Below are 16,527 nucleotides of genomic sequence, written 5' to 3'. Positions count from 1 at the left end.
TCCCGACTCACTCAACAGATGATGTTGGGGGAGATAATTTTTTGGTTGTTTGAATTTTACCGCCCACCCCTTCTGCTCTTTAGAACAGTGGTCCTCAGCCACCAGTCCATGGACCAGGACCGAGCCATTGGGTTTTTTTGCCCATCTAGGGCGCCGCCTCCGACCAGCCCTAAACATTGACAGTGTCATCTTCGTGCACTCTGCTCTCCCGCTCATGGTCCCATCTGTCCGGGTATAGAAGTAAAGCTCACCGGCCTGTAATTTCCTGGCTCTGTTTCCTTTTTTGAAGATAGGGATAACATTTGCCTTTCTCGAATCCTCTGGGACTTCTGTTCTCCAGTATTTTTCTGGCTAGTGGTTCTGCATATTCCTCTCTCTTTCAGTACCCTGGCATGTGATACATCTGGACCAGAAGATTTACTTTCATTTAAATTACCTAAGTGTTCCCTCACCATCTCTCGGTTTATAGATGGTGTGGATTCTTTTATTCCTTCGATAGCACCGTGAAGATCAGTTGATGTTACATTTGCTGTCCTGGAGAACACAGACGCAAAATATTACTCTTAGCAATGCATTTGTGTCACTATTACCACTACGGTATTTCACCAGAAAATGCATCTTTTAAGTATGTAATAGAGATTGCTGGCATGAGTCTTTTGGTGGTAGTACTCAAAACTGGCATTTGGCCAAAATTAGAAAGAAAAATCTTATTTTTAACCCTCCTTGTTTATTGTATTATTCTAATAGTTCTGTAATAGGACTGTAATAAACTTTGGACTTTGCATCTGATTAATAGCAGCTCATCAAAGGAGACCTGAGTAATGTTCTCTTATGAAATGAGACGTTATAAAAACAATCTCTCGTCTTTGTTTAGATGGTCATCTGCCATTCCGTGTTTTGTCATTGTGATAATCTTTGACTGATGTTTTCTTTTTTTTATCATGGTGCAGGAAATGGGAAACCTGAAAAACCTGTTGTGTTTGGATGTGTCGGAGAACAAGCTGGAGCGCCTTCCTGAAGAGATCAATGGGTTAATCTCACTGACAGATTTGCTTGTGTCACAGAATTTAATTGAGGTTTTACCTGATGGCATTGGTAAGACAAAAGTTCATGAAGCATTTTAATAGAATTGGCATGAAATACCTGACAGTTGGAGATGATTATTAAAAGCTTGCAGGTGCCATACTTGGAAATATCCAAGGGACATAGATTAAAAGGCCACTGCCACCCCCTCCAGCCGTTATAAACTAAAAGAGCCACCTTGTGCAGCAGTAATGCTGCATTCTAACAAGGTGGCTCTTTTAGTTTATAACGGCTGGAGGGGGGGTGACAGTGGCCCTTTAAGGATGCTGCAGAAAGCCAATAAAAAGCGCAAATACTTCATTTGTTTGGATGCCAGTTGCAGCAAAGCTCTTCATAAAGTAATGTGCATATTGCTGACATTCATATAGGAACAATGTCCTCTGACTCCCCCATTAATGGTGTTCTCTGGAGCTTTGACATTGCCTAAGGCTACGTTCACACTTGCGTACGGGGGCTTTGCCGACAGCTGCGTACTTCCTCCCTGAAGCTCCTCCCACTTCTGTGCTTCCATTTAGGTCCGCCTACTTCTGCATGTGTCCTGTATACCTATCTTTAACATTGGGTACGCAGGACATGCGGATGCGTCGTTTGACGCGCCCACTGACTGCAATGGGACCGCAACAAGTTATTGCTTTCCCGTGCAGTCTGCGGGCACGTCAAAACGACGCATCAGCATTTCCTGCTTACCCACTGTTAAAGATAGGTACGCAGGACGCATGCGAAGTGTGCAGTCCTAAACTGAAGAAGTGCGGGTGTGGGCAGAGCTTCAGGGAGGAAGTACGCAGCCAGCCACAAAGCCCCTGTAAACAAGTTTGAACGTAGCCTAACAAACATTTTTCAAGGACCCCGAAAATACTCTGTTAGCACAAGAGCATGCTCGGATAACACCTTGTCCATGCACGTTCGCTCATTACTAATGGTCTATACTTGCGCTATGCCAGTAGTATCAGATAGTTGCGGGGCTGATTCCCAGCACCACTATCAGTCGTCTTGTAGGAAGGTCAGTGCCACAGCTTCATTTATTTTACCAGCCTTCATTCTGTAGATTTAGAAGTGGCTGTGCCTGGAGTGCTGCCCAATCCTTGTCACTTGGGCACCCCATTGTAATGTGAATTTCTTCTTTTTCTAGACAGATATGTTTTTGAAAGTGTTGCCATTGCTTAGAGTGCATGTGGTCTTCTAAATTTCCATCCCACCCAAGTTCAGCATATGTGCTAAGGAAACTCCAAACGCACACCTCAAATGTTCCCATAGGCTCCCGTATTCCCACCTCAATGAAAAGCATATTGTTTTTGCATATGCTGAGCTGGTTTACTATGGCACTGGGTGTGAATTTCTTTTAATTTTTTTTTTTAAATGGAAGTGATTACTTCCAATTTATCGGATAGAAAAATGTAAAAACAAACAAGCTTTATATTTTTTTCAAAACTGCTCAGCCATTGACACTTGGACAAATTGTATCCCTGACCCTGGGCTAGGTATACCATATATACTCGTATAAGCAGAGTTTTTCAGCACATTTCTTTGTTCTGAAAACGCCCTCCCTCGGCTTATACACGAGTCATTGTGACAGAAGACGGCGGGGAGGGGGAGCGGCGGAGCATCTGGTCACAGGAGGCATAAAAAACAAGCAAAAAACACATCCTACTTACCTTCCCTGCAAGCCCTCGCAGCATATTGTTCCGATGCCAGCAGCTTCTGTGGCCAGGCGATCACGTGTCCCCGCTCATTAAGGGACTGAATATTCACCGCTCTACACACCTATGGGAGTGGAGAGAGGTGAATATTCATTACTTTATTGAGCAGGCACCCATCATAGCCCGACAGCTGCTGGAAGCCGGCTGCTGCGGCTGTAACTGTGCCCGCTGCTAAAGAGAAATCAATATTCACTGCACTGGCAGTGGATATTCATTTCTTTTATAGCGTTCACAGCTACAGCCGCAGCCGCCGGCTTCCAGCGGTAATGAATATTCACCTCTCTCCACTCCCATAGGTGTGTAGAGCGGTGAATCTTCAGTCCTTTAATGAGTGGGGACACGTGATCGCCCGGCCACAGAAGCTGCTGACACTGGAACAAAAAGCTGCGAGGGCATGCAGGGACGGTAGGGAAGATGTGTTTTTTTACGCTTTTCTCATGGGTGCCACGCATACAAGGATGGGGATAAGGAGCCGTGCAGACAAGGATGGGGATAAGGAGCCGTGCAGACAAGGATGGGGATAAGGAGCCGTGCAGACAAGGATGGGGATAAGGAGCCATGTATTCAAGGATGGGAATAAGGAGCCGTGCAGACAAGGACGGGAATAAGGAGCCATGCAGACAAGGATGGGGATAAGGAGCCATGCAGACAAGGATGGGGATAAGGAGCCATGCAGACAAGGATGGGGATAAGGAGCCGTGCAGACAAGGATGGGGATAGGGAGCCATGCAGGCAAGGATGGGCATAAAAAGCCGTGCAGACAAGGATGGGGATAAGGAGCCATGTATTCAAGGATGGGAATAAGGAGCCGTGCAGACAAGGATGGGGGGGGATAAGGAGCCATGCATACAAGGATGGGAATAAGGAGCCACGCAGACAAGGATGGGGATGAGGAACCATGCATACCCGGCTTATACTCAAAATTAGGTGCCTCAGCTTATACTCGGGTAGGCTTATACACAAGTATATACTGTAATTAATATAAACCGTACGTCATACCTTCAACAAACCTTTTGCAGATGGCATATTACTCAGTTACTTTGGTCTGTCACACTATAGGTAGGTGTCTTTTCAGTGTGTTTTACTTTGTTTCAGTATTCTAATCCTTTAAAGGCTACCCGTCCGCTTCCCCAGGATACCAAAATCATCGCCATGTATTTGTTGATCCCTTTATTTCCTAACCAGCCTCATTTCATGGATTGATTTTTGAATAGGTCTAAAATCATATTTTGTTTATTTTAAGAATGGGCTTGTAATTTGCTAATTAGCAGGTAACGACCGTACTTGTGAAGTATATACACCTGGCTTCAGATCGCATTGTCAAGGAGGCAGAGATTTTCACAGAGCTGACAGTGACTCCCCTCTTGCAAATCATGTTAGGCTATGTGCACATGTTGCGAATTAGGCTTAGGAATTTCTGGTGCGGATTCTGCGTCTCTTGGCAGAAAACGCAGGTGCGGATTTGTCCCGTTTTTTGTGCGGTTTTGCTGTGGATTTACTGTGTTTTTTACCCCTGCGGATTTCTATAATGGAATGGGTACAAAAACTCTGCAGATCCGCACAAAAGTGACATACTACTTCTTTTAATCCGCAGCGTTTCCGCACTGAATTTTCCGCACCATCAGCACAGCGTTTTTTTTTTTTTTTCTTCTACATTGCTTTACATTGTACTGTAAATCACTTGCGGATCTGCAGCGTTTCTGCACCGCAAAAAACGCTGCGGATCTGCAGGAAATCCGCAACGTGTGCACATACCCTTTATTCACACCTACAGTGGCATGATAAACTGATTAGCGGGCGATTAGTCTCGGGAAGAGAGAGAACCCTTGACTAGTCACCCACTTAACAACATCGCAAGCCCAGTTATAAAATTGATTTTAGGTATATTCAAAAATCAATTAGCTGCTAGAAGGCGCCTGTTAGGAAGTATATAAAGGGATGATAAAATATGTGGTGGAAGTTGACAGGTTCCATTTAATAACTTATCCTTCATTTAGTTGCTTGTCACAAAATAATTATGCCTAGAATAAATAAAATATTAATACTTCTGAAACAGTACCCCATATATTGCTGAACATGTAAGACGTCATGTAAGTACCCTTAAAAATTGAAAGATTGGTCTATGTCCAGGTCCTGAGACGCCCACTTATTGCCTCTTTGGAGAGGAGTGCAGCTCAGCAGATGGGGGCGCAGCTCAGCAGATGGGGGCGCAGCTCAGCAGATGGGGGCGCAGCTCAGCAGATGGGGGCGCAGCTCAGCAGATGGGGGCGCAGCTCAGCAGACGGGGGCGCAGCTCAGCAGATGGGGCGCAGCTCAGCAGACGGGGGCACAGTGCTTTTGCCTTACCGTGCGCACAGAGATGGATATGATTTCAATGGAAAACTCAGGTTTTATAGACTGTTTCCTAATGAATCTGTATGCCTCTCTGTGTAAGTACTCCACCATGAGCTGTGCCCGCCTGTAGCCTGAGCTGTGCACCTTTCCGGGAAATCTTAAAGCTCTCCAGACCCAGAATCTACCCTAATTGTTTGCAGTTAAAAGGGCTCTTAAATATGAAAAAATCTTTGTAAAGGTGGTTGCTGCTTAAGACTGTAATTAATTGCCACTTTGTACAAGTAAGACGAAGATGGTGGTCTTCATCCAATGTAAATCCAGTCTAGTTCAGCTGTATGTAGTGCACTTGTTAAGAAGCAATGAGAATTGTAATAGACTTCTGTCTATCAGTGTGTGACACAATGCGCCATTCTGGTTTGTTGAGAACACCTTTTCTGTCCCCAGGGAGGCTTAAGAAGCTGTCAATTCTTAAAGTGGACCAGAATCGGCTGATGCAGCTTACCGAATGCATTGGAGAATGTGAGGGCCTTACCGAGCTAGTCCTAACCGAAAACCAACTCTTGGTGAGTGTACAGAATACATGGCTCAGTGATTGTCGGCTTGTTCATGGTGCTCTGGAGCTGCTGGCACCATGGCCTGTTGTCTCCCTCTCCACTTTTGTTTCTAGCGCGAGGAGAACACGTGAATATCTCGTCCGTGGTAAACAGGCAGCGTTTCTTGTGTGTACAATGTAATTTGCTCTGACAGGAATCTAGTGCTTGCTGACAGCTATGTTCCACTTGCACAGTGTCCTTTGAGGGCATCCATGGATTATAGGTCACCACTTGTGCTGCCTGTGGTTCCGGTCAATGTTAATGGCTGGTATTTAATTCTTCTTGAACAGCATCCATCGAGATCGTATTTTTCATATAAAATGGGTAGTTTTATTGGCATTTATTTTTCCTTTATCTCCCGAATGTATTGACAATTGGCCTGGCCTAGGAAGTTAATCCTTGGGGATAGCAACACCCATTCTGCTGACATTTTAGGACATGGCCAGTAGTTTTACTGTCACCAAAGTTACAATTACATTCCTAGATGTAGGATATAATTCCTTCTTTCCTGGGTCTGTTTCCTGGTAGCTCGCTCGCCTGCGTGAACACTTCAGACATAGAAATACTGTTTCATCTGCGGCTCCTGATTGCCTCATATAACACTTTTGCGACAGCTGCCATTGCCCATTTCTAAGCAGCCGGCTGACATGTATGTACTAATTGACTGTCTCTTCTGGTGACATTATCCCTCGTTTTTACTTTAGGGATAAGTGACCGGAGTCTTCACACTAAGTCAGCTAATCCAGAGTGATGTATTGGTAGAGCAGGGTTTTTCATTCCCTAGCTTTAATATAACAAACTAGCTGTACTACCCGGCTTCGCCCGGGTTAATGACTGCTGTTAGCAAAATAGAATGTGTTAACAAAAATTTATTCTGCACACAAAAACCACAAAACAAATAGATAGAAATGTAATTATTAAAAGGCAAAAACTAAGCAAATAGAAGCATTTCACAACATATATTAGCTTTGTTATACTGAGAATGTCTTTGTTGCCTATATTAACCAATCAGAGCTCAGGTTAATTAACTGTAGCAAAATAGAAGCTGAGCTGTGATTGGTTGCTATTGGCAGCCTGATAAATCCCCAGCCAACAGGAAGCCCTCCCCCCTGGCAGTATATATTAGCTCACACATACACATAATAGACAGGTCATGTGACTGACAGCTGCCGTATTTCCTATATGGTACATTTGTTGCTCTTGTAGTTTGCTTATTAATCAGATTTTTATTTTTGAAGGACAATACCAGACTTGTGTGTGTTTTAGGGCGAGTTTTATGTGTCAAGTTGTGTGTGTTGAGTTGCGTGTGGCGACATGCATGTAGCGACTTTTGTGAGATGAGTTTTGTGTGGCGACATGCGTGTAGCAACATTTTGTGTGTTGAGTTGCATGTGACAGGTTAGTGTAGCAAGTTGTGTGCAGCAAGATTTGTGCATGGCGAGTTTTGCGCGTGGCGAGTTTTATGTGTGGTGCATTTTGAGTATGTGCAAGTTTTGTGTGAGGCAACTTTTGCATGTGGTGCAACTTTTGTACATGTGGCAATTTTTCTGTGTGTGCAAGTTTTGCATGAGGTGAGTTTTCCATGAGGTGAGTTTTGCACGTGTGGCGAGTTTTGCGTGAGCCTAGTTTTGCATATGGCGAGTTTTGCATGTAGCGAGTTTTGAGTGGTGACTTTTGTGTTTCGACTTTTATGTGGCGAGGTTGGTGTGTGTGTGTGGTGAAATGTGTGCTGAGGGTGGTATATGTGTTCAAGCACGTGGTAGTGTGTGGCGCATTTTGTGTTTGTGTTCATATCCCCGTGTGTGGTGAGTATCCCATGTCGGGGCCCCACCTTAGCAACTGTACGGTATATACTCTTTGTCGCCATCGCTCTCATTCTTTAAGTCCTCATTGTTCACATCTGGCAGCTGTCAATTTTCCTCCAACACTTTTCCCTTCACTTTTTCCCCATTATGTAGATAGGAGCAAAATTGTTTGGTGAATTGGAACGCGCGGGGTTAAAATTTCACCTCACAACATAGCCTATGACGCTCTCGGGGTCCAGACGTGTGACTGTGCAAAATTTTGTGGCTGTAGCTGCGACGGTACAGATGCCAATCCCGGACATACACACATACATACATACACACATTCAGCTTTATATATTAGATATACCTGTATGTAATCTCCTGTATATAGTATATACCTGTGTGTCATCTCACCTATATATAGTATATATCTGTGTGTCATCTCCTGTATATAGTATATACCTGTATGTCATCTCCTCCTATACATAGCATATACCTGTGTCATCTCCTCCTGTATATACTATATACCTGTAGGTAATCTGCTCCTGTATATAGTATATACCTGTGTGTCATCTCCTCCTGTATATAGTATATACCTGTATGTCATCTCCTCCTGTATGTAGTATGTACCTGTATGTCATCTCCTCCTCTATATAGTATATACCTGTGTGTCATCTCTCCTGTATATAGTATATATCTGTGTGTCATCTCCTCCTGTATATAGTATATACCGGTGTGTCATCTCCCCTGTAAATAGTATATACCTGTGTGTCATCTCCTGTATATAGTATATAGCTGTATGCCATCTCCTCCTGTATTAGCCCTCGTTCACACGTTATTTGGTCAGTATTTTTACCTCAGTATTTGTAAGCTAAAATGGCAGCCTGATAAATCCCCAGCCAACAGTAAGCCCACCCCCTGGCAGTATATATTAGCTCACACATACACATAATAGACTGGTCATGTGACTGACAGCTGCCGGATTCCTATATGGTACATTTGTTGCTCTTGTAGTTTGTCTGCTTATTAATCAGATTTTTATTTTTGAAGGATACCAGACTTGTGTGTGTTTTAGGGCGAGTTTCGTGTGTCAAGTTGTGTGTGTTGAGTTGCGTGTGGCGACATGCATGTAGGGACTTTTGTGAGATGAGTTTTGTGTGGCGACATGCGTGTAGCAACTTTTTGTGTGTCGAGTTGCATGTGACAGGTTAGTGTAGCAAGTTGTGTGCAGCAAGTTTTGCGCATGGCGAGTTTTGCGCGTGGCGAGTTTTATGTGTGGTGCCTTTTGAGTATGTGCAAGTTTTGTGTGAGGCAACTTTTGCATGTGTTGCAACTTTTGTGCATGTGGCAATTTTTCTGCGTGTGGCAATTTTTCTGCGTGTGCAAGTTTTGCGTGTGGCGAGTTTTGCACGTGTGGCGAGTTTTGCATGTGGAGAGTTTTGCGCGTGGCGAGTTTTGAGCGGCGACTTTTGTGTTTCTACTTTTATGTGGCGAGGTTGGTGTATGTGTGGTGAAATGTGCACTGAGGGTGGTATATGTGTTCGAGCACGTGGTAGTGTGTGGCGCATTTTGTGTGTGTGTTCATATCCCCGTGGTGGTGTGATTATCCCATGTTGGGGCCCCACCTTAGCAACTGTACAGTATATACTCTTTGGTGCCATCGCTGTCATTCTTTAAGTCCCCCTTGTTCACATCTGGCAGCTGTTAATTTGCCTCCAACACTTTTCCTTTCATTTTTTCCCCATTATGTAGATAGGGGCAAAATTGTTTGGTGACTTGGAAAGCGCGGGGTTAAAATTTCACCTCACAATATAGCTTTGACGCTCTCAGGGTCCAGACGTGTGACTGTGCAAAATTTTGTGCCTGTAGCTGCGACGCCTCCAACACTTTTCCTTTCACTTTTTCCCCATTATGTAGATAGGGGCAAAATTGTTTGGTGAATTGGAAAGCGCGGGGTTAAAATTTCACCTCACAACATAGCCTATGACGCTCTCGGGGTCCAGACGTGTGACTGTGCAAAATTTTGTGGCTGTAGCTGCTACGGTTCAGATGCCAATCCCGGACATACATACATACATACATACATACACACACACACACATTCAGCTTTATATATTAGATTACCCAGTGTCCGTGCTTTAGTTGAGAAGCCAGAATAGATCAAAATTTTCTTCTCCTTATTTCCACCTATTTTTTGCTGCTGAGAGACGGTTTCCACCCGAAATGAAATATATATATATATATATATATATATATATATATATATATATATATATATATATATATATATATATATATATATATATATATATATATATATATATATATATATATATATATATATATATATATATATATTTTAATCAGATTCATGATAAGAGAATATCACTTAATGGCTCAAAAATAAAAAATAAAAATCTGGTTGTTTTGCTGAAAAATCTGCTTTAGCGACTAAGTCTTGGTCCTTGTCTAACAAGTATTTTGGGGCTTGATCCTTTTACTTCTGCCGAATTTGTGTAGACAATCTGCCCGTGCCATTTAGGTTGGCTGTGTGCTCTTCCTTCATAGATTTATTACCAGAGGTGGGTAGCAAACTACATGTAGCAATGAATTAAAACCTAGTCCATCATGAAGTTAGTTCCTATGGTCTGACAGGAACACTGACAACCAGTTCGAGGACTGAACGCTGCTCTACCGATCTACCCACCCAAGCATGACCGCTTCATGTATTTCTATGAGTCTGTCACGCTTGGGTTGAGAGACTCATTCAGTCCGTGCATTGCAGAGTGATCTCTGATGGCTGAATCGGCCCATACTTTGATCTGTCTTTCTGAGCACAAACCTCATCAAAGTTGATTTTTGCAGAGAAACAAAGAACATGTAAGAGTTAAACGGTACAGTTTTCTCTGAATCCTGACTGGAAAAAAAAAAGTTGGTGCCCCAAATACATACATTTAAGTAGAAAAAAGGTAATACGTTTGACTTTCTGCTCCGCCCATTATTTTACTCCATTCTGAAAAGTGCAACAAGCTCTCCTCCGCACCCCCGACATTGCCGCAGTCAGAACCTCAGCGCGGCTGTGGCTAGGGAACAGCTGGGTAGGCTTTGTCACTCCAAGGAGCTGTCATTTCTGGTTTGGTGATGGTGTACACTGATACGCTACATGCCTTTCCTATATATAGAGGACCGTTCTAGTCACTGACACTCGGAACTCCTCCGCTGCAGGGAAATAATGTTTTTTCTTCCGCTCAGCTATTGTGCGAGAAGTTGGAGTCTTTGGTGCATAAATCTCCCTTGTTTGTCTTTCCTTCTCCCTTCATCCCTTCCATGCTAATATAAGAGTACTTGTTATACGTGTGTTGTCACATACATTTGTTCCACGATGCTGCCCCGGCCGCAGACGTTCCAGCTGTCCTCGCTTCGCTTTTGCTTGGGACTTGAGAGTAATTGGTCCTGACAGAAATCTGTTCTTTCTAAGGGCAGAGAGTTGGAATAGGTCTTAGGAAATGAGCATACATCCTGACCAGAGCGGTCACGTGCGGCTGATCTTCAGGTTTTAAGTATTCATTGAAATTGTCTATTTCGGCTTTTGGGCTGAAATGCAGTGGAAGTAAATGACTATTTTCTGGCTTTCTCTGCCCTCTCAAAAACAAATATAAAAGCCTTCAGTTTTGTTATCGGAAATCTAAGGCTTTCATATTTACATCAGGAAAGAGCAAAGCAAGAAAGAAAAAAAAAAAAAATTATTTCCAACAATGTGACCCTCTTGTCCCAGATTACGGTAAGTACACAACGATTAGGAAATGTGCATCTTATGTTCCTAATTGTTTTGGAAGTCAGGGATCATGAATCAATGAGTTAGAAGAGCTGAAGGCTGTACTAGGACTTTGTCCTTGCTCGGGTGTCTTGAGTTTTCCCACGATTTCATTGTGTGGCACTACTATACGGAGGGTATGCTGCCTACGTTCCGCTCAGACCTTTCCTTTTACCTCTTACATTGAATCACTTGCACACTCAGTTCACCTGCATTTCAAAAACATCCCCAGAATCAGTCTTTGAAATCCATTGGTTAAAATGCTGCTCTGATCCTGTCACATACGGATTACTGTAACTCACTTCTAAACTTCTAATTTATTTTCTCCCCTCCAATCTATTCTGAATGCTACAGCCAGGCTGGTTTAACTTGTGTACCTCTTTACTAATGCCTCCATCCTGTGCCAGTCACCAGGGCCGGCATTAGCGGTAGGCAGACCAGACAGCTTCCTAGGGCCCCACAGGCCCCCAGCCAGTCGCCAGCGTCGACATATCAGCTGATGCTCCCTATCCCATCATTCCCCTCTGCCACTGCGGGTCCACGCTGACGTCACTTCATCGCATCCCTGCTGTGTGCCGGGCAGACTGCAGCCGCTCAGACTGGAGCCGAGCCTGGAGCACGAGGAGAGGTGAGGATTGTGTTTTTTTGGGTTTTTTTTAATAATATATCAATGAGTGAGTACTGGACTGTGGGGCCATTCTCTGGGTGGAGGGGTCAGCTACATCATATTCTATGGGGGCTGTATTAGATTTTATGAGGGAGGATTGCATCATACTTTTTGATAGGGCTACATTATATTCTATGGGGAGGTAGGCTGTGTTGTATTCTATGGGGGGCTGTATTATATTCTATGAGGGAGGATTGCATCATACTCTTATGGGGCTACATTATATTCTATGGGGAGGTGGGCTGTATTATATTCTATGGGGGCCTACATTATATTCTATGGGAAGCTGTATTATATTCTATGGGGGGCTGTATTATATTCTATGGGGAGCTGTATTATATTCTATGAGGGGCTGTATTATATTCTATGGGGGCCAGTATTATATTCTATGGGGGCCAGTATTATATTCTATGGGGGCTGCATTATATTGTATGGCGGGGCTGCATTATATTCAGGGGGCTACATTATATTCTGTGGGGTGACTGCATTATAGTAACATAGTTATTAAGGTTGAAGGAAGACTTTAAGTCCATCTAGTTCAACCCATAGCCTAACCTAACATGCCCTAACATGTTGTTCCCGAGGAAGGCAACAAAACCCATGTGGCAAAGAGTAAGCTCCACGTTGGAGGAAAAAAATTCCTTCCCGTCTCCACATACGGCAATCAGACTAGTTCCCTGGATCAACGCCCTATCAAGGAATCTAGTATACAGTATATAACCTGTAACATTATACTTTTCAAGAAAGGCATCCAGTCCCCTCTTAAATTTAAGTAATGAATCACTCATTACAACATCATACGGCAGAGAGTTCCATAGTCTCACAGCTCTTACAGTAAAGAAGCCGCGTCTGTTGTTATGCTTAAACCTTCTTTCCTCCAGACGTAGAGCATGCCCCCTTGTCCCTGTCTCAGGTCTATGATTAAAAAGATCTTCAGAAAGGTCTTTGTACTGTCCACTCATATATTTATACATTAAAATAAGATCACCCCTTAGCCTATCTTTTTCCAAACTAAATAGCCCCAAGTGTAATAACCTATATTGGTATTGCAGACCCCCCTGTCCTCTAATAACCATGGTCGCTCTTCTATGCACCCGCTCTAGTTCAGCTATGTCTTTCTTATACACCGGAGACCAGAACTGTACACTGTATTCTAAGTATGGTCGAACTAGTGACTTGTATAGAGGTAAAATTATGTTCTCTTCAAGAGCATCTATGCCTCTTTTAATGCATCCCATTATTTTATTTGCCTTTGTAGCAGCTGCCTGACACTGGCCACTAAATGTGAGTTTGTCATCCTCCCATACACCCAGGTCTTTTTCATTGACTGTTTCTCGGTCCCCCATGACAGCACTACGGAGAGAGGGGATCCGCCCTTCAGGGACAGGAAACCTACAGATACATAAGGGCGGTACCTCTCCCTCGCATCAGTTGGTTTCCTGTCCCTGACGGGGAACCTCTCTTCGGCAGTACCTGCAAAGAAGACGTCGTATCCAAGGACCGGGACCGGGCAGCCGAGTTCCGGCAGCGAGGAGGCTCCTGCCGCGGCGTGTCCGGCACCCGAAGCCGCCACCGCTGGGACCGAGGGGTTCTCCAGGGTGTGCGGGGGAGAGGCCGCCGCCGGACTCCGATGGACAAAGGGGCGCTGGTCACCCGGAGCTTCGGTGCAGGCTGCTGCACGCTCTGGGTGAAGAAAGATGGCCGCCGCTCCGGAAATGCGGCATCAACTTCCGGGTCGTCCCCGCGCGCATGCGCGGTAATATCTCCTCTCCCGGGGATGTGCGCAGGACCGGAAATGAGGAAGAACGCCGGGGGAGCGCCGGATTCAAAAAGGGAGATGGTGCACACTTAGTTGTCGCACTATCTCCCTTTCATTATGGAGGACAGCGATTCCCAGCAGCTGCCAGCCAGGCAGCAGCAGCATAAGAAAAATGACCCAAAGAGCTCCAGAAGAAGTGGATCAAGCAGTCGATCCACACAGCGCAGCAGATCTGCTGCAAGGACTAACTCCCCTCCTCAGGAGACTCCACTACCAGATCCCGGCCCTCCTCCAGAACCGGTACCTGCCTTCACATCTGAATGGTGAGTGATCTTCGTGAAAGTATACACTCCTATAATAGGGCTCCCTCTTCTCCCTTACTAGGGTAAGAAGAGCCTGGAGAAAAAGAAAAATAGAGTCTGCCCCACATGTAACAAAGCTTTGCCGGTAACTTGGGGAAAAAAGCTTTGTAAATCCTGTATCCAGCATCTATTGTGTGAAGAAACCCCTGACTTTGCCTCTGAACTTAAAAATATAATTAGATCAGAAGTTCAGAATGCCCTGTTATCCTCCAAAAAAGGGAAGGAAAAGGCGAAGGAGACGGTATATGCTCACTCTGTCCGATCCTCATCTGAGGACGCGGACTCTGATGATTCCAAATCCTCCCTATCTTCCTCTGATGAAGATTCGGGCCGTCACTGTTTCCCATTAGAGGAAGTGGACGCTTTAGTTAAAGTCGTCAGGGCCACCATGGGGGTTGAGGATCCCAGGCCTGATAAAACGGCTCAAGACATCATGTTTGGAGGTCTGACACAAAAAAAGCGGAGAGCTTTTCCGTTAAACTCCAATGTCCAGACTCTAATCAAAAAAGAATGGGAGAAACCAGACAGAAAAAATTCTTCAGTACCCTCGCTGAAAAGAAAATATCCCTTCGATGATGAAGCGTCCACTTCTTGGGACAAGGCACCCAAATTGGACGTGGCAGTAGCCAAAGCTTCAAAAAAATTTGCGCTCCCATTTGAGGATATGGGTACCCTCAAAGACCCCTTAGACAAAAAAGCAGATACCTTTCTCAAAGGGGCTTGGGAATCGGCTGGGGGTAGCCTGAGACCTGCAGTCGCGGCAACCTGCACCTCCAGGTCTTTAATGGTATGGGTTGACCAGTTGGAAAGCCAGATCAAGGACGGATCACCCAGGAATAAATTATTAGACTCAATCCCTGCAATTAGAGCTGCAGCAGCTTTCCTAGCAGACTCCTCAGCGGACTCAGTGCGTCTAACATCCAAAGCCGCTGCCCTCTCCAACGCGGCCAGAAGGACCCTTTGGCTTAAAAGCTGGCCAGGGGATCTCCAAACAAAGTTGAAGCTGTGTTCTATACCTTGCGAGGGAAACTTCTTATTTGGGGAAACCCTGGATGACATCCTCCAGAAAGCGGGTGACAAAAAGAAGGGGTTTCCAAATCTGGGACCAACCCCATTTAAACAGTCCTTTCGGAGTAGAAAATTTTTTCGTCGAAGACCACCTAGAGACCAAAATAAGTGGGAAGAAGGTAGAAGACGAGATAGAGGCTACCTCTTTGGCAACACCTCCCGTGATAAAAAACCCGCCAAATGACATTCTCCCTGCGGTGGGGGGAAGGCTCACCACATTTCTTCCTGCTTGGAAGAAAATTTCCAACAACACCTGGATTCTAAGACTCATACAATCTGGTCTAAAAATAGATTTCCTTTCCCTCCCTCCTCGAAATTATGTTGTGACAAAAATGAGGTCTTCGACGATAGAGCAAGCGGCACTAGAAAAAGAGATTATCTCCCTTCTACAAAAAGCTGTAATTCGGGAGATTTCTCCTCAGGAAATGGGGGACGGGTTTTTCTCCCCTCTCTTTCTGGTACCGAAACCCGACGGGTCCTTTCGGACAATTATAAATTTAAGGAACTTAAACAACTACGTAAGAAATCACAAATTCAAAATGGAGACAATAAAATCCACAATAAAGATTCTCTTTCCAAATTGCTACATGGTTGTGATAGATCTAACCGACGCATATTATCATGTGCCCATCCACGAGCTTTCTCAAAAGTTTCTCAGGATGGCGGTGTCCATAAAAGGGAAAATAAGAAACTTCCAGTACAGGGCCCTTCCGTTTGGGATTTCTATAGCTCCGCGGATATTCACAAAAATAGTAGCGGAGATGATGGCCCACATAAGGGAACAAAACATTATCATAGTTCCCTACCTGGACGATTTTCTTATTGCCAGCGACTCGGCTCAAAGTTGCAGAGAACAGAGAGACCGAGTAATGACTATTCTAACGAACTTGGGTTGGCTCATAAATATAAAAAAGTCGAAGTTGGAACCCTCTCAGGTACAGGAGTTCCTAGGGCTGACGTTAGATTCCCGGGTTCAAGAGTGCCGGCTCCCGGGCCCCAAAAAGGACAAAATACTAGCCATGATAGCACAAACACTGCAAAACCCCTCCATGACTCTAAGGAGGGCAATGTCCCTATTGGGGTCCCTTTCCTCATGCCTGCCGGCGATACCCTTCGCACAATTCCACACAAGAGAGCTTCAGTGGCACATACTAGAATGGCAGGTAATATTAAAAAACAATCTGGAAAGCAGGGTCACTCTAAATTCCTCTGTTATTCATTCCCTTCTCTGGTGGGGAAAGAGCCAGAATATTTCAAGAGGGATTCCCTGGGTACCCGAAATATCCCGGGTAATAACAACCGATGCAAGTCCCAGGGGGTGGGGAGCCCACATGGGAAACAGAGTGACTCAGGGCAACTGGTC

The 16,527-nt window shown here is 44.6% G+C and overlaps 1 protein-coding gene across 2 annotated transcripts in view; it reads left to right on the top strand.

Moving 5' to 3' along the window:
- Positions 1-16,527, top strand: part of LRRC1 (leucine rich repeat containing 1) — a 225,013-nt gene that overhangs the window by 161,121 nt on the left and 47,365 nt on the right. For both annotated transcript variants that reach the window (XM_077290021.1, XM_077290023.1), the window contains exons 8-9: positions 951-1,095; positions 5,559-5,677. In XM_077290021.1, the coding sequence (XP_077146136.1) occupies positions 951-1,095; positions 5,559-5,677 (264 nt within the window). The remainder of the gene's footprint in view (positions 1-950; positions 1,096-5,558; positions 5,678-16,527) is intronic.

Source organism: Ranitomeya variabilis, chromosome 2, assembly GCF_051348905.1.
Source record: "Ranitomeya variabilis isolate aRanVar5 chromosome 2, aRanVar5.hap1, whole genome shotgun sequence".
Classification (NCBI taxonomy): Eukaryota; Metazoa; Chordata; class Amphibia; order Anura; family Dendrobatidae; genus Ranitomeya; species Ranitomeya variabilis.
The sequence above is the reverse complement of the archived record's forward strand: the minus strand, read 5'-3'. Positions and strand labels throughout refer to the sequence as shown.